This window comes from Lemur catta, chromosome 3 (genome assembly GCF_020740605.2).
Source record: "Lemur catta isolate mLemCat1 chromosome 3, mLemCat1.pri, whole genome shotgun sequence".
In the NCBI taxonomy this organism is placed as follows: Eukaryota; Metazoa; Chordata; class Mammalia; order Primates; family Lemuridae; genus Lemur; species Lemur catta.
Window position 1 is genome coordinate 47,904,020 of NC_059130.1, and position 18,958 is coordinate 47,922,977.

The 18,958-nt window shown below is 39.5% G+C and overlaps 1 protein-coding gene across 2 annotated transcripts in view; it reads left to right on the top strand.

Annotated features, from left to right (window-relative positions):
- The first annotated feature begins 3,850 nt into the window (after positions 1–3,850).
- Positions 3,851–18,958, top strand: part of PLPPR5 (phospholipid phosphatase related 5) — a 113,259-nt gene continuing 98,151 nt past the window's right edge. The window contains exon 1 of one of the 2 annotated variants that reach the window (XM_045546417.1): positions 3,851–4,308. In XM_045546417.1, the coding sequence (XP_045402373.1) occupies positions 4,072–4,308 (237 nt within the window). In that variant the 5' untranslated portion in view covers positions 3,851–4,071. The remainder of the gene's footprint in view (positions 4,309–18,958) is intronic. The other variant, XM_045546418.1, reaches the window with a different exon arrangement.

Below are 18,958 nucleotides of genomic sequence, written 5' to 3' on the forward strand. Positions count from 1 at the left end.
CTATGCATTGAGGGTAATGTTATTTTTCTCTGTTTTGCACATGGAATGAGAAAATTTCAGAAAAATGGCTGGGCTTATATATTAATTACCTGAAACACATTGAAATTTAACATTCTATGTCTTCTTTGGGAATGCTCAGGTATCCCTTTGCCAAAAACTTTCTGTCTATAAGCCAATAAAGGTCAAATCCTTGTCTCTTAACAGAAAGTCTCAATCTGGCTTTCTCAATAATAAAAAATTTGTTATGTGGAACCCAATTGATATTTATCTTAAGGAGCCAGGTAAAGATCTTCTGAACCCTTCTAGCAGGTACCTTAGGTTTTCGAAGTTGAATAGGAATAATACATTAACTTATGTAGCCATCCACAAATATTCACTGCTTGCCTATCGAAGGACTATTCACTTTGTCCTTATACTTGCTATCAACATAAAGCCCCCTTCCACCTTGATCTTTTGTACATCTTTCTTCAGTAGAAGAATAGTTATAAACCATATAGATATCTTTCCATGCTCGTCTAGCACCTTACTAGTTCTTATTAGAGCATATAGTATTGGGGTGGACAGAGGAGATGTATTGGAATTGATAAATGATTCCCCCAAGGTTTGTCTCAGTATTTGCCTCAGTTCATGTTTTATGGTGGAGAAACATCGTGGTGGTGGTGGGGGAGTGGTTGTTAAGTCATGCACATCTGAATATAATATGAATTACTGAAAGTTGGAAAACAAAAAGTTATAAATTTCAAATTTTGAACTATATTATCCATGTTGGTAGGAGCTGACATAGGGAGAGTTTGAAGGACAGGGCAATGTTTTGTTAAAAAAGACAGATTGCTATAATGCATTTGAAAGCACAATGACAAGCCTAAGAATTAAATTAAAGATTTAGGCAGGATTCCAAAGGATTAAATATATTAGTAGTGCTTTTTTTAATCTAGAAAGAACCAGAAACTTAAATAAAAATTGAGGCAGGATTCCAAAGGATTCTTTGAAGTTGAAAAGATATATTTTGGGAAAGAATTAACTTAAGTGATTTCATAGAAAATAAAGTGAAACACACTAAATAAGTGCCTGATTTGGATCAGGTACTTCACATATTCTCATTTAATTGCAAAATAAGCCCAAAGTTAAGAAAAATTACTTCATTTTGTCCCTGAAGAAGTTCAGGCTTAGGACGATAAAGGAATCAGCCCAAGGGCACATAACTTACACTCTTTCATCCACCCCAAACCATTTCTATGAATATCTAGTCTGCTCAAATATTCATGGAAGGTGAATTTAATAGTAGTGTCCTTATAACATAAGTTAAGATTCAATAATAACTTTGCATTTCATCATTGGATGGTTAGGCCATCATGAATCAGTCAACTACATTCTTTGACCATCTAAAACAGATAAAAAATGGGCATAGTAGAATTCTGATGGAAAATAATGTTATTCCTGAGATAGAGTGCTTCTGAAGGAGAAGACAGAATATGCACAAATCTATAGAAAGAATGTACACATCTATGGAAATACGGGTACACCCAGAATCATTTTGTAAGTAATAAAATGAGAAGGAAGTGACTGGTGATGGATTTTGATATGACCTGAGTTACTTAAGGTAGGTTAGATACATTTACGTCCAGAAGCTAAAGTTTACAGTTTGTGCCAGACATAATGAATTAAGCATCATTTACTCCTTATATCAACCTTGTAAAGTGGGTACTAGTATTACTGGTGATGAACCTAAGACAGAAAGAGGTCAAGTATCTTGGTCAAGTTTCCATAGCTGGCAAGTGGCAGAGCTGGCATCGGAACTGAGGCAGTACCAGAGTCGCTGCTCTTACACTGAACTTATCCTTCTGTGTCAGTGTGACCACACTTCTATGTGTGTGGGGTGTGCTTGCCTAGAGACATAAAAATTGTGATTCCCTAGCCTGTGATAAATTTTATATGTGAAAACACTTTCCTGTTGTTCTTAAAGGAGTAAATCCATTGATTTATTCAACAAATATCTATTGAATACCTACAACGTGCCACACACTGCTCATGCTTAGGATAGAGCAGTGAATGAGACAAGGACCCTGCTTTGTTACATGTCCAGTAACTCAATACACACTCAAAACACATTCGCAATGCATTATATTGCGAGTGTAATGCATTGCGAATGTGTTTTGAATGTGTATTGTAATGTTAATTTTGAAAATTATGCACAATTTCATTAGCTTTAACAAATAAGTTACCCTTACAAATTAACATAATTCTAACAAAAATTCTATTAAGTGGGAACATTTAGGTTGTTCCTATTTAGAACCAAAGGAGCAGTTCAAACACTCTTACAGTCTTGGAATGATTTTCTGAATGAAGCTTTAAACCACGTATCTTTGTAGTAGTTACGTTTTCGTAATATGGTAAGTCACTCTTGTTCATTAAAGAACAGTTTTCTCCCACTGCCCAAAATTGCTTGTTAAACACATTGCTTAGTGCCATCTATCCAGTATGCTCTAAGTAATTAGCTGTGGAATGATGTATGGAAGAATGTGGAGGGTGAGGTATATATAGTACCCATTCAACATGAGAGAAATTCACACTGCCACTATTGCACTCCAAACTACTAATCATTTGCCAAATTTAAATGCCTTTTTAAATCTAACAATGCTGTTTTTTCCTGATGATAAAGACCCGCCTCTAGAAATCATCAAGCTACAATCCCTTAAAATGAATTAACATTCTCCAAACCTGCTAAGGTGATTGAGGCAGGGCTGTCAGAATATTTTCTTCCCCTTGCCTTGTATACATCCTTCCTTACCTGCCCACTAGAGTGGAGGGCGTGAGCAGTGACGGGCTCCAAGAAGGGCGAGAGTCTGCTAATTAAGCTTGCATGCAGGGACCCGCTTGGCATCACAGAACAGGCTCTTTACATATATGCAGTTCCATGGCACTTACGTACCCACACATACGCGTGGATACCCACGGATGGTTGTATTTTGTATTCATGTGCTGTGAGCTTGCGTTGGTCTCCCTCTCCTTTCACCTGACACTTCAGGAATCCCTGCAGTTCCCTGGAACTCAGGGAATAAATAGGAAGATATGGCAAATAGCCCTTCCCTGGCAACTGGTACTGCTGGGTCCCAGGAATCTGCAGTGTCTCCTCTCACAAGCTAATAAAGGGAGACTGAGAAGATGAGCAAGAGGATTCAAGGAAAAAAGAAGGGGCCGGGACCGTTGTACAAGAGATGATGCCTCCGGAGCTACTGAGCTATGATTTCTGTGTTTTTACATACAAAGCCCTGGGAAGCTGGAGGGGAGGCAAAGAAACCCTGAATCTAAAATCCTCTGAGATTATTTTCCTAGCAGTGCCTAGAAGCCACCGCGGGGCTCCCGTCCTGCGCGGGGTGCGGGAATCCGAGGGATTGCCGGCTGGACGCACCGGCTCAACTCGCGGCACCGCATCCTGCACTTTGCGCTTTGGTGCGGTTTGCGCTCCGAAGACGCGTCCACGCACCGTTTTCACAGGCGTTGTGCGGGCTTCTTAAACCGCCCAGCTGGTGTTTCGGAAGGGAGTTTCTAGAAGCTCCATCTCTACTGCCTCCCTCCCCCCTTTTTTTGGATTTTTACCCCCGCGAGGAGCTTCTCTAGCGCCACAGCGGCCGCCCTCCAAGGGGTACAGGTGCTGCCACCCCGTCCGCCCACGCCGCCTCCTCCGGGCTGGCCTGGGGGCTTGACCCAGCGCTGCTGTCTCTCGAATGGTCTCGTGCGGGGGCTCAGCGTGCGCTGCCTGTCGTCCGAGACTCCCCTCCCCCCCGCACGACCCCGCGCCCGGGCGGGCGGCGCTTGCTGCGGGCAGGGGGCGGGCAAGGGAGTGGGGGCTCATCCGGGGGTAGCCGCCTCCTCTGCAGCCTGCCCGCGCCTCGAAACCCGGACCTGCCTCCGCCTCTTCCTCCAGCGGCTCCATCCCTCCTCCCGCGCTCCGTCCTCCCGCCGCCCCCGCCGCCGCGCCCCCGGTGGCTGCCTCGGCGGACCGGGGAGGGGGCCCGCCGCGTCGGCCGCCAGCTCGGCTCGGCTCGGCTCGGCCCGGCCCGGGAGGCGTGCATGCCCCTGCTGCCCGCGGCGCTCACCAGCAGCATGCTCTATTTCCAGATGGTGATCATGGCAGGGACGGTGATGCTGGCGTACTACTTCGAGTACACGGACACGTTCACCGTGAACGTGCAGGGCTTCTTCTGCCACGACAGCGCCTACCGCAAGCCCTACCCGGGCCCGGAGGACAGCAGCGCCGTGCCCCCCGTGCTCCTCTACTCCCTGGCCGCCGGCGTCCCCGTGCTCGTGGTAAGCCGGGGGTGCTCGCCCTCGCCGCCGACTCCCTTCTTTAGCCCCTCGCCTTCGGGGTTGAGGCCCCGCTGGAGGTTGGGGCGCTGCAGCCTTTGCCTTCCAAGTTCCTCCAAGTTGTTGGCAGCCCCTTCCCCAGAGGACATTCTAGGACGCGAAGGGGTGGGTGCGAAGGAAGCCCCCAGCCCTCCCCACAAGTCACCCCGCACCCCCTGCGGTGGCTGCAGTGTTGGGTGACTGGAAGGAGGACGGAAGGGAAGCGGGGAGCCTTAGGAGGTGATGGGTGGGGGTCTAGGCTGGGAGGGAGGTGAGCTTTTGGGGTGAATCCTGACTTCATCCACTCTGTGGCCTTGCTTCACTGACTGCCTCCTCTCCCATTGCCCCTGGGAGATGAGCAGCAGCGGCTGGTGAGAGGGGGATCAATTGCTGGGGTGTACAGGGGACTCCCACTTCCCGAGTCCGGGCGTGTATTTCTATTTGACCACCTCCTTCCCTTTCAGATGAAGGTGCCCATGGGGCTAAGCTGACCAGGGAACAAATAGATAAAAAAGAATTTGAGGATTTCTAAATGAAGAGGCCTCAGCAACAGTGCTTTGCTGAAAAGCAGGAGCTGTGCCTCAATTACAAGAGCTCTACAGATTTATTTAAAGGCTGCTCTGCTCCTTGGACAGTTTAAGTCCTTTTCTCTTAGAACCTTACAGAGAATGCTTTTTGGATTTATGCACTGTGTGTGTGTGTGCTATCTGTATAACTATACATTGTATATGTGACTATACAGATACACATATACATATGTAATTGTTGGGATAATCACATAATACTTTACATATGTGAATATGATGAAAAGTTATTTGTAGGAGAATTGTGGTGTTTCTTTAGAAAACCTGCTACATTATGGTTCCTTTAATATTGACAAAGTATTGGAGGTTCCCTTCCTGCGATTTTCTCTCTCTCTCTGTCTCTCAATAGATAACAAATAAGAAATCAGAAAATGAAGAGGAAAGGGAAAATGAAGTTTTATTTTCAGTAGCTGAATGTGTAAATTGCAATAATGAATGTTAAAAACATCTGTTGTATGCATTAGGTTTGGATATTCATATATTCTTTGATTTTTTGAGCAAATGACTTAATAAGTTACAAAATAATGAAAAACTCCTAACACACAAAATTGAATTCTATGAACAAACCAACGAATTTCTTGATCACTTCAAAGTAACTTTATCACATATACTGTGATAACTGACTTCAAATTAGCTCTAGCATAATTGTTTGAAATGTGTTAGACCTTGCTCCAGAAAAGATTTTGCTTTGTTTTTTTTAATATTGTAATTTGCTAAAATTTGTCAGAAACTCCAAATCCAGCTTCATGTTTGTGTTCTCTCTCTTCCATTTGAATTGGTCTGTTTTTGGGTTCCCTTTTTACTTTCTGCAGATGCTGGGTTTCCAGGCACATGTTTTCTGGGAGACTACTAGCTCAGACTTTTCAAGGATTTTTGTTTTTTAAGAAAAAAAAAAAAAAGCCTGTCACTTTTAGGTCATTGGTTTGGTCACAACCATAATCAAAAATGTCTGTCACTCATCTTTTGGTAATTACCATTCTGTGTCTTTTTTAAAATGAGATAACACTTTTCAGATCCTAACCATCCATCCATGTGGCAGGTGCCAGTTAGAGACAAGAACACATTGGCCCAAAGATCTTGATGATTCTCCACTTAGGGAGAACCTAGGAGGAAGAAAGGGAATGAATGAGTCACTATTGAATGCATATTCTGTGCTGGGTACTGAATAGTCACAGTTGCATAATTTCTTCTAGCAGCCCTTCCAGAAGATATTATCTCCAATTAACATTTGAGGAAACTGAGGTTCAGATAATAAATTAGAAATATCTGAAAACAAAAAGTTGGGTATGGTGTTGGTATGCTAATAGGACTGATGCCAAATGCCATGTTACTTCCTCAGCTTCCAAAGAGCATATTCCCTGAATGATGGGAGATGCCTGAGAGGGCAGGCATTAAGAATGTAATTGGATAGATTTTTTTTTTTAAGGGAGGATCCAACTTGGTTTCCATGTTTTGACTTTCAGTTCTTTAGGTACAAGAAAACGGATTTGGGAGTCAGTTAAAATAGAAGAAAGTGTTGAGTTTTGGAGGATAGTAATGGCAGCTTTGCCTCTCCATTCCTCTCAAGAACACGGGCTTAGCATGTTCACTGTGGCATAAAATAATAGTGTTGATAATACTATTAATAGTACTCATCATTTGTTGAGTTATTACTTTATTCTGGATACTCTAATAGGCTTTCTATACACCTTATACCCATCTAGTGTTTGCATTATCTCTGAAAGCAGTTATTATTATTGTCATCTGACATTTCAGAAAACTGAGGCTTAGAAAGATTAAGTAACTTGTCCAAGGTCCAGAGCTAATAATATTACATCCAGAATTCTAACCCTAGTCTATTAAATTCCAAAGTCTATGGTTTTTCTACAGTTTACTCATAAATTCATAAGTCATTCTTCTAAATAAATGCCTTGAAGAAAGAGTCTCTTTCCTCATCTCTTGCATTTCTTGTATTGTAAAGGTTCTTCATTGTGTGTGTGTGTGTGTGTGTGTGTAAAAAATATGTATATCTTTAATTTTCTAAACTCATTTCTAATATTTGAGAGAAATTTCTTCACTGTCACAACTTTTGGATTTGTTTCATACTTGCTTAATTTATTTATCTAAAAATTAAAAACAATATATATTTTGAATTTAATTGCTTTTATATAGTGTTGACTTGGGGCTCAGGTTTGGAGTCTAAATATTTGGATTCAGATCCAAAGTATATTCTGCTGCTGTGTTAAGACTTGGGAACTCTACTTGCTGTGTAACCTTGAAAAATTTATTTAAGCTCATTAAGCCTCAATTTCCTATGTCTGGGGTCCACAGCCCCAGGTCCATGGCCTGTCAGGAACTGGGCGGCACAGCAGGAGGTGAGTGGCTGTCGAGCAAGCGAAGCTTCATCTGTATTTACAGCTGCTCCCCATTGCTGGCATCACCACTGCTCTGCCTCCTGTCAGATCAGCGGCTGCCTTAGATTCTCATAGGAGCGCGGACCCTAGTGTAAACTGTGCATGTGAGGGATCTAGCATGTGTGCTCGTTATGAGCATCTAATGCCTGATGATCTGAGGCAGAGCTGAGGCGGTGATGCTAGTGCTGGGGAGTGGCTGCAAATATAGATTATCATTAGCAGAGAGGTTTGACCACACAATAAATGTAATGTGCTTGAATCATCCTGAAGCTATCCACACCATCTCCCCCCACCCCATCCATGGAAAAATTGTCTTCCATGAAACCGGTCCCTGGTACCAAAAAGGTTGGGCACTGCTGCCCTAAGTCACAGGATTCTGAATATCAGATTATTTATAATATGTAAATGTAATCCTTGGCCTATAGTTGATACTCCGTAAGTGGTCACTATATCATTAACCTTATTATTAGTAGTAAAATAATAACTCAGTTAATGTTTATTCAGTAAGTGTTTATTTAATTCCAATGTTCCAAGCACTATATCTGGCAGAGTAGAGGTTATAAGGGCAACTTTAGGAGTAAAGCATGGTCACTGATTCTAAGGAGTTTACAGCCTAATTGGGGAAATTAGGTAAGCACATTAAAGATCATCATATAAATAGTAATGATAAAAGTTATACATATATACATATATATGTATTTGTATACTGCGAAGACCTCTTGTGGTTCAGAAGAGGATGAAATAATTTTTGTATGGAGGAGTGAGGAAAGGCTTCATGGGGAAGATGGTGGTGTTTGAGCTGTATCTTGAAAGAGAGGCTGAAATGGAATTTGAGTTAGGACATCAAAGAAGCAGCTTTGTGAACAACCCAGTGGAGGCAGCAAATGCAGACTGTACTCTTGTTTGTAAGAGTGGTATGTGGGGAAAATGGGGTATACCACTAAATATGAAGACTGGGGTCACACTGCTGGGACCTGGAATGCCAGGCTGAGAGTTTTTCTCAATTTGTTAGGAATTAAGCAGGGACAAAGTTTGATGGATGGTGTTTTAGGACATTTTTAGGGTAGTAGTATGTAAGACTCTTCTATTATCAAAATATCTGTATAAGATAAGAAAATAATTCCTAATTCTATTTTGTGTTGTCTAATATTATTTTCATTGTGTTTTCAGAAAAAACCTGTAATTTGGGCTTATTTACATAGATGACATTGTTTATAAACTCTTTGAAAACAGGTACTGTTCAGTTTGATATGTATATCATTTGCCAAAGTTCTGCATACAATTCATACAGATATAAATTTAATTAGTGATCTGTGATTTTCATTGATTAAAAGAATTGGTGATGATAATGGGTTCTGCTCCCCAAATTTGGATACAGTGGCCACTAGCAGCTATTGTTCCTTAGACCCTTGAGCAACACAAATGATTTAAAGGAGATGAAACTAGGTCACCATCTTTATAGAGCTAGAACATAGATAAAGCAAACTAGTGCCAATCAAGGTGGTCCCTGACCCCAAGTGAGACAGATTTTAAAGGTTGAGGTACATCCCTGATTCTTTATGTCTGCATCCTCAGGAAGCTCCCTCTAGACCCCGAGGCTCAGATTTGAGGGATGTACCTACTGCTCCTATCCCAAGGATCATTAATTATGGAAAACATATTAACAGACGACAGAATGGCATCTCATACCCAGATCCCCATCACATTGGATCAAAAAACCATAGACCTCTTTCCCTCCAAACCTTACCTTGAGTATCCTCTTGTCTTGGGTATCCCCACTCCTGGAACACTCTCCTGTGGTGCGGTGTAGGAGAAAAAGCACACTCATGGATTTCAGACAAGTCTGGATTCTTATCCTGGTTTCTCCCACTTACTAGCCATATAACTTTGGGCAAAATTTTCTTATTCATGAACTGGACATAAAGACACACACATCTTGGAGAGTCAGTGCATGCATGTAGAGGTTAAGATCACAGACTCTGGAGTCTGACTGCTTTGGTCTGAAGCTCAGATCTGCCACGTCCCTGCGATGGGAACTTGAGCTAGTTATTCTCTCTGTGCATCCGTTTCTTGAACTGTAAAATGGGCGATATGAGTACTAGCCTCTCAGGGTTGTTATGAGCGTGAAATGGCTTAACACACGTGTTAGAGCAGTGCCCCGCTATCTATGTCTTAACTCCCAGGAGTCCTCTCCAGGTTGTGATGATTAATCAGGAAAACCTACTTAAAGCTCCTAGCAAAATATATTTGTTAGTGGATTCTGAGGCCAGTACAATGTTAGAGGTGGACAGAAGCCACATAGTTTAATCTACTCAACCTTCACAAATTGGGAGTCTGAATAGTAAGAAAAGCAGAACTCCATCAGAATTCTGTTCTTAGAATCAAATTAATGATTCCTACTTTTGATGTCTCCTCTTTCTCCAAGTGGGCTAACACTAGCTAATATTTGTCATGCATCTTTTGTGCACCAGACACCCTGTTAGGTACATTTAATGCATTGCTTCATTTAACACTCACCGTGATAGTACTTTTCTTTAAACATAGGTGCTATCATTAAATACATTTTATAAATAAAAAATATGAAGTTTAGTGAGATTATCATATGTCAGACTTTATTTAAATTCATTAATATGATTAATTTTCACCATAAAATTATGAAGGAGCGTTGGATGTAAAGACATTAGATGCCCAATCCAGCATTGCACAATGACAGTGCCAGAGTCGTCACAGCCTATGTGTTTAATTCTTTTGTTGTCTACTTTTATCCTAATGTTAATTGGTCTTTAATGATTTTTAGTCATAGTGATTGAATACCAGGAGAGTCAAAATTTTCTCACGCCTTTTATCCTTGATTTCAATTTTGGACGGGGAGTTTTGTGTTCCATTGTAGATAATGGTCTCAATGTGTGGTGGTGGAAATTGTTTTGTTTCCTATTAAGATTGGAAATGTGGAGAAGTGAGAAGCAGCAGAAGGGATTCAGAGGTATTTCTGCTCTGATTTGAAGGCATGCCTCTTATCTCCTCAGCACACACGGACACGGTGCTATGGGCACCCACCCACATTTATGTGGCTCCACTCTCTGGTTCTAGATCTGCAAACCATGGTGCATGGAGAGGTGAAGCTACCTGTTTTTAAGGCACATTTCTTAAAATGAGACCTAGAACTAGATTAGGGGTGCAGTGAATGCAAGGAAATTTTTTGTAAAATAGTGTATATATGTATGTACATGTGAAATAGTACAGCCTCCGTGGTTTTATCAGATTGTCAAAGACATCCAAGATCCCCTAAAAGTTAAGAACTACTCTTTGGGGGTTTTTGGGTCTATTTAAACTCCTTCTTATGTCTTTTAGGACCTTGCTTTACTTAGTCTCATTCATATTCATTTGTTTATATGCTCTCTTCACTCCTCCCTCCTTCTCTTTCTCTTTTCCTTCCTCCCTTCAGACCTCCCTGTTTCTTTTTTCCCATGTATCCCTCTCCTTTGCATACTAAGGAGATGGTGATGCTGAGGGGAAAGCAAAGCCCAAGGAATCAGAACACCAGCTAGCTTTTACTTCTCCCTCTCCCTCTCTGCTCTCTCCCCACCTTGTCCTCTCCCTCTCTTCCCCTGCCCCTCATTAGCTATGTGGCTTCTGTCTCGAGTTACCGTATCTGGAAAATGTTGTCTTATTCCTTCCTACCTTTCAGTTATGTTATGAGAATCAAATGGATGAGAAAACACTTTGGAGACAATAAATCACTTCATACATGTAATAAAAACATACTGTGAGCAGGTGACATGGGCTATGTAGCCACCTGGTCACTGGGGATGGTAACCACTGTTGGCAGCACTACTTTGCCAACCTAATACTCTGTGGTGTGGAAAAATGAATGAGATTTTATACTTATTTTCTGATTCTCCTGTAGAAAGAGCAGCAAAAGTAAAAAGCCAACGGTATAAAATGGTCTGCTAACTAATTATTATGGACAATTACTCCAATATCTAATGATGTTTTCAAAATATTTCAATAAGCTCTGAGTGTTGTCAAGATTATTATAAAGAATCATCCCATTCATTTCTGTATTTTGAAATAAATAATGTTTCCAGGGAGCATGGCTGATACCATCTGTTAAGTATGTATTGTATCACATTAATTTTTAAATTTGCACTGTGCCAAAAGACATTATTTGTAAAAGTTTTGAATGATGATAATGTATCTACTATGTAATAGGCACAATGCTATTCCTTGAGCTTCTACAATGAATAAGGCGTATTCACCCTTCAAAAATTCAGACAAAATGCATAAAATTACATCTCCAAGCCTCAGGTTTTTTTAAATCTATAAAATTGAGATAATAATATTTAACACGATGTCTTATAAGAATTAAATATATGCACGTACTAAGTGTGCAATAAATGATAGCTATTTATTTAGCATAAATGCTAATAATTTTTATTGATAGTGCAGAACAAAATGACATCATGTGTACTTAATCATTTTTGTTGAATAAATGAGGTAAACCATTTACTCTTCACATTAATCCTTTCAGATAGTATGTGCAGTAACACAATTTGCTTCCGTTGGTAAATGACACTTCTATAGGATGTGAACCTACTACTTCAAGTCCAGTGCTCTGTTGGTTGCAGCTGCTCACTGATTTGATTCATAGCATAAATGGTGGCATTCCTAGCAGGCAGGGGAGAGTTAAAACATATTGATTGTACATCAATGTGTTCTTTACAGTATCCATATGCTTGTTAATATATAATCTCAGTTACAACCAAACATGAAAAGGGGTATTTAAAATCTATGTTCAAAGATAAAACTTCATTGATTACTAAGAGCAGAGGAAAAGCCAGAACTCGATTTTCCCAGCTCAACATTCCCATCCATACAGGCTGAGAAGGGAAGTCCTGATGTCAGAGTTATGATCTTAACCTGTAGTTAGGAGAATCCTTATAATGGACTTTGGAAAATCATAAGGAATATCATTTTGATGGAAGGTATTTTAAAATATGTGAACTAGAGTTCTATATTCAGTACAATTTAAACTTTTTATGAGAATGCCAGTTTTCACTCAGCAGGCTGGTTACTTTTTTAGTCTTATTATGACAGATGTAGTTTGGGCATCACTGTCAGTAAAATCACCATTTTTTTTTTTTTTTTGCAAAAACAGAATTCTAGAGGTTTTTCTTCAGGCCAGGTACACTTAAAACTCAAAAGACAGTTTTTTTGATGGGCACTTCTCACTAAGAGATATGTAAGTGAAAGAGTGTGTATGTATGTGTAGTGTGTGTGTATATATATATTTTAGTATTTAATAAATTTGTCATTTATTATATGGATTTATTTTTATCTTTCTCCTAACCTCTATAATGCTTTTCCCAGCCACCTCTCCCACTAAAAAAAAATTCAACTTTCTGGAACATTCTCATATATCTTCCAGAACTAGCACCACCTCCTATGTGTAGATCTCTTGGAGTCCCCCAGTTGAAATAGCTGCATTCTCCTCTATGATCCCTTCATCTCTTATACAAATTGTAGCACTCGACTTTCTATAATTCTTTATATTGTATTTTTACTTATATTTTCACCACTAGATTTGATCATCTCAAAGTCAGGGCATTATAATCTGCATCAAGCCAATTTTGTCATGCCCAACTTTTAGGTTATTTTTGCTAGATAAGGTAACAGGCACCAATTGAAGTTTGTAGTGATGAGGTTATAATGAATTTGAATTCAAGTGTCAGACCAAATTCTGCTGCACATGCAGATATTTAATAATCATTCATTAAAACAGGCAAAACAGGGATTGCATTGAATCTGTAGATAACTTTGGGCAGTATAGACATTTTAACAATGTTGATCCTTCCAATCCACGAGCATGGTATGGTTTTCCTTCTGATCCACGAGCACGGTATGGTTTTCCTTCTGATCCACGAGCATGGTATGGTTTTCCATCTATTTACATGCTCTGCGATTTCCTTCCTCAGTGTTTCATAGTTCTCCCTACAGAGGTCCTTTACCTCCTTAGTTAAATATATTCCTAGGTATTCTATTTTCTTTGTTGTTATTTTGAACGGTAGAAAAAATAATTTTACACTTTGTATGGAACCAGAGAAGACCCTGTTTAGCAAAAGCAATTTTAAGCAACAAAAACAAAATGGGAGGTATTAATTTGCCAGACTTCAAACTATACTACAAGGCTGTGATTATTAAAACTGCTTGGTATTGGCACAAGTGCAGGGACATAGACCAGTGGAACAGAACAGAAAATCCAAATATAAAACCATCCGCATATAACCATCTAATCTTTGACAAAGCAGACAAAAACATACGCTGGGGAAAAGATTCCTTATTTAATAAATGGTGCTGGGAAAACTGGATAGCCACACGTAGAAGACTAAAACAGGACCCACAGCTTTCACCTCTCATAAAAATCAAATCACGGTGGATAACAGACTTAAACCTTAGGTGGGAAACTATTACAATTCTAGAAGAAAATGTAGGAAAGACCTTTAGAGACATTGGCCTAGGCAAAGAATTTATGAAGAAGATCCCTAAGGCAATCACAGCAAAAACAAAAATAAATAAATGGGACCTGATCAAATTAAAAAGCTTCTGCACAGCCAAAGAAACAGTCATGAGAGTAAACAGACAACCTACAGAATGGGAAAAAATTTTTGCATACTACACATCAGATAAAGGACTGATAACAAGAATCTATTTAGAACTCAGGAAAATCAGTATGAAAAAATCGAACAACCCTATCAAAAAGTGGGCAAAGGACATGAATAGAAATTTTTCAAAAGAAGATATAAAAATGGCTAACCAACATATGAAAAAATGTTCAACATCTTTAATCATCAGGGAAATGCAAATAAAAACCACAATGAGATATCACTTAACTTCAGTGAGAATGGCCTTTATCAAAAAGTCCCAAAACTATACATGTTGGTGTGGATGCGGAGAGACAGAAATGCTCATACACTGCTGGTGGGACTGTAAACTAGTGCAACAATATGGAGATACCTTAAACAGATTCAAGTAGACCTACCATTCAATCCAGCAATCCCATTATTGAGCATCTACCCAGAAAAACAAAAGTCATTCTATAAAAAAGACACCTGCACCCGAATGTTTATAGCAGCACAATTCACAATTGCAAAGATGTGGAAACAACCCAAATGCCCATCAATTCATGAATGGGTTAGCAAAATGTGGTATGTGTATACCATGGAATATTACTCAGCTATAAGAAATAACGGTGATATGGCATCTCTTTGGTTCTCCTGGAGAGAGTTGGAACCCATTCTATTAAATGAAGTATCCCAAAAATGGAAAAATAAGCACCACATGTACTCACCAGCAAACTGGTTTCCCTGATCATCACCTAAGTGCACATTTGGGAATAACACCAATTGGGTATCAGACAGAGGTGAGTGCTGGGGGGAAGGGATGGGTGTATACCTACTTGATGAGTGCGATGCGCACTGTCTGGGAAATGGACACACTTGAAGTTCTGACTGGGGGGGATGGGGAGAGGGGATGGGTGCATACCTACGTGATGAGTGCGATGAGCACTGTCTAGGGAATGGACACGCTTGAAGCTCAGACTCGGGGAGATGGGGGGACATGGGCAATATATATAACCTGAACTTTTGTACCTCGATAATGAGCTGAAATAAAAAAAAAAAAACAGGCAAAACAGTCTACATGCCCTGTTCTGTAAGTTCAGCGAACTCCCAGCTTTCTATCCTTGAGGGATTTTAGGCTTATGAAATCCTGTATAAAAGGGTCAGCACACCAAATGTGGGATTCTCGTTCCCAGGTTGACATGCTCTAAGCAGAAGTCCTTTTAAACCAAGGGCTAGACTCTGTATCCATTAAAAATAAGATGTTGAGGTATAGGGTACAGGCCTTACCAGAGTCTTATACTCTATTCATTCAAGGTTGATAAGTGTCTCCAAACTATTAGGTAATCCACATAGCTTGAAAATCTTTGATTTCATCAATGAATCCATTTTTAGAATTCATCATGCTAATTAAACTTTCATCAATGAAAAATTTTTACATCCACAATGCTAATTAAATCAGTGTTAATTAACATACAGATAGCAGAAAGATTTGTAGCAGCCTTTTTGGAGTGAGACCTTTCTGATAAAATGCTAGTGACTACCTGGCACTTTGCATTTTGATAGCATTTTAGCTGACCATTCCTAGAATTAGAACATAAACTGGTACATTCATATCACACAGATTATACCGATGTGTTTTAAAGTAAATTACAGACTTCATAATTTAGGAACTGGTGTTCTTTATCCTCATTATTTCTAGAATAGACATTCAAAATTTGTTAGCTAATGGATGACTTAATAATTATTATTGTGTAATTGATTTAATTTTATTTGCCTTATTGTCACAATCATATTTTTATAGTCTTTTGAATTTTTCACTCATTTATTGATGACCTACTTTGTGCATGGCATGGTATGGAAATATCTGAAACACTTGAAACAGTATAGAAAGAATGGAAGTATAAAAAAGAGAAGGGGAAGGGAGGAAACTTCTAATACTTTCCTTATTTCTCTCCTCTTCCCTCCCTCCCTCCTTCCTTTCTTTCCTTCTCTCCCTTCGTCCCCCTCTTCTTTCCTACCTCGTACCCTCCCTCTCTCCTACTTACTTCCTCTGAATGGACATTTGGTAAACATCTTCCATGTGCACCATACCTTGAAATTAAGGCTTAAGGAAGTTAAGTGGTTTGCTCCAAATCCTAAAAACAGGATTAAAGCACAGCCCCCACCCCACCCTTCTTCAAATATCTCAAAGAAATATCAGGAAATAAAAAACTTATGAAACTTTAGGGCAGTTAAGCACAAATGTACTCCTGACATATCTACATATTACCGGAATAACTTGTGGCACTTCCTCCCTAAGGGAAGCAGGATCTGTGTTGATATAACCAGAACCTCTATGCTGAGGAAATTGTGTTTCTAGTGCAATGATCCCTTTTTTTTTTTAAGGGTACTTTCGATAGTGCCAGCAGAAACTACTCTTTAATCTCCATTTCGGATTTAGCTTTTTCTCACACTAGGGTGCATGCAGGCACTTTTCACACTGAGAAACATCTTGTATTTCCAGAGATCTTATCAAAGCAGAACACCATGTCCCACAGACAACAAAATTGAGCAGTCTTGGATAGAGTGCACCTGAGGATTCATCTTGTAATTAAAAATGGACTTTTGACATTCCTAATTGAAAAAAACAAAACAAAACAGTATCCTTAGGTGGGTGACAATGGCCTCTTCCTTCACACGTGCCTTTGCAGTGTTGGGTTTGCTCGGTTACTAAAATGAATGAAGAGACTGAGTGAAAATTATGTGACGACCTTTTTGGTCTTTTACAAGGAGAGCTTTGTGTTCTCTTCTCTGTGGCTCCTCATCACATGATTATTTGGGGTTCCCTTTTTATTTTTCCTGGGCTAAGTCTAGAATACAGATATGAGAATCCAGTACACACTTTATTCAATCCACACTATCAGTCTCTGTCTGTCATTCCATGTTTGGAAATGATTCGTGAATCCAATATGAAAGAGAACATGCTTCTTCATAGCTGGAACTTTTTAGTCATGAAAGAGGACTTAGAGATCATATAGTTTTGTCTCTTAATTTTCAAATCAGTGCCCAAAGAGATTAAGTGGTGTGTCCAAGGTTATGCAGCTAATAAGAAAATATACAAGTAACTAATATGTATGGGGCACTCAGTATGTATCAGAAATTTTTGTAAGTACTTTGCACATATTAACTAATTTAGCCCTCACAACAACATTATGAGTAGATCCTATTGTTATCTCAATTTACAGATGAGGCCACTGAGGTACAGAAAGATTAAGCAACTAATCCATGACCCCACAGCAGCAAGGAAGTGACATACCTCGGCAGAACGGTTCCATATGTGCTTTTTACACAAGGATGGCCCTTATCTCTAGTGCTGTGTTATTTTTTGCCAATGTTAGATGGTATTAATTAGAAGAGAGAGATGCAGAGTACATGATTATTATGGTAATTTTTTTCTTGTGACTTTATACGCTGAAAATTTTTTATTGAATACTGTATTTATAGTTAACACTTAATCTGTGATAGTAAAGAGATAGCAAAAGATAAGGAAAAAAAACATTTAATTCCCAAGTCATTTGGCTCTATGATGCTTCTTTTATGTTTCTGACATCAAATTTTTTCAGGTGAAAAGTAAAGCCACATTTAAAACTTGCTATAAGTGGCTATAACAAAAATCTACCCATTTTTCATGTGCAGATTTTGAATTCTTATAGCATAATTTTAACATAACATAATTGTAACAGTATAGCTATTAATAACATAGAATATCTGCTGCACCTGAGACATAGTCATGACTTTAAGGTTTGGCAACTAGTTAGAGACATGGAAGAACTATTCAGTGTTCGAAATACATTTAGGAGAAAATCATAGACATTTATATATTTACATTTTTAACTCATATTTGTTTTTGAACGGACACAATCTATTCTTAGAAATACTCTCAAGATAATAGCAAAAGCGTCTGGTCCAATCCTGCTGCCGTTTCCTGGGAAGCAACAGTGACTTGAGAAAGCAGTTCTGTATAGTGCTGTATCTATATTATTCTCTCTGCTCTTAATTTCCATCTATTTAAATACTTCTCATCCTTTAATTTAGGTAGTTCCAATCCCCCCTCTTTCATAACACTTTCCTTGATGTTCTAGTCAACACTGACCTATCTCCCCTATAAACTCCTTTTTAGATAATAGTCTTTTTCCCTTATCTTATACAACCTCCAAAAAGAGAAAGGTAGTCATGGGTGAAAATAAAATGACTAGTGACTCACTGGCCTGACAGGTTGGTACCTAAGTGTTCCTCCTTGCTCTGTTGCTTGCTGTTGTTTAGCCCTTGAGAAAGTCAAGTCATTTTTTTCTGGCCTCTGTTTCATTAGGTATTTGGTTTGGAAAGGTTTGAACTCCAACTGGGGCAGGATACTGACTCATTGCTTCCCCAGGCAGCCCTTTCTGTGTAAAAAACAAGTCTGACTATTAGGACACTCTACCTTCCAATGAAATAAAGTCTGTGTATCAAAATCTTTTCCTTCTTGGCCTCACTCAACCTTTTTATTTTTTTCCTTCATTTTTAATTTCAGAATATTACAGGGGTACAAATATTAAGGTTATATATATTGCCTTTGCCCTGCCCGAGTTGGAGCTACAAGCATGTCCATCCGCCCTAGACAGTGTGTATCACACCCATTAGGTGTGAATATACCCATGCCCTCTTCTCCCCTCCCACCTGCCCGACACCCGATGAATGTTACTACCATATGTGCACATAAGTGTTGATCAGTTAATACCAATTTGATGATGAGTACTTGTGGTGCTTGTTTTTCCATTCTTGTGATACTTCACTTAATAGAATGGGCTTCATCTCCATCCGGGATAGTATAAGAGGTACTACGTTTTGAAGCTATATGGAACAATCTTGGTGGTTTCCCAATGTTTGAAGTTGTTTTTCAGTTCTTGAACTCTTCCTTTCTTGAACTGAGAATCTTCAGATTCACATGGCATGGATTTGAGAATCTTCAGATTCACATGGCATAGCCATTCTGGGTACT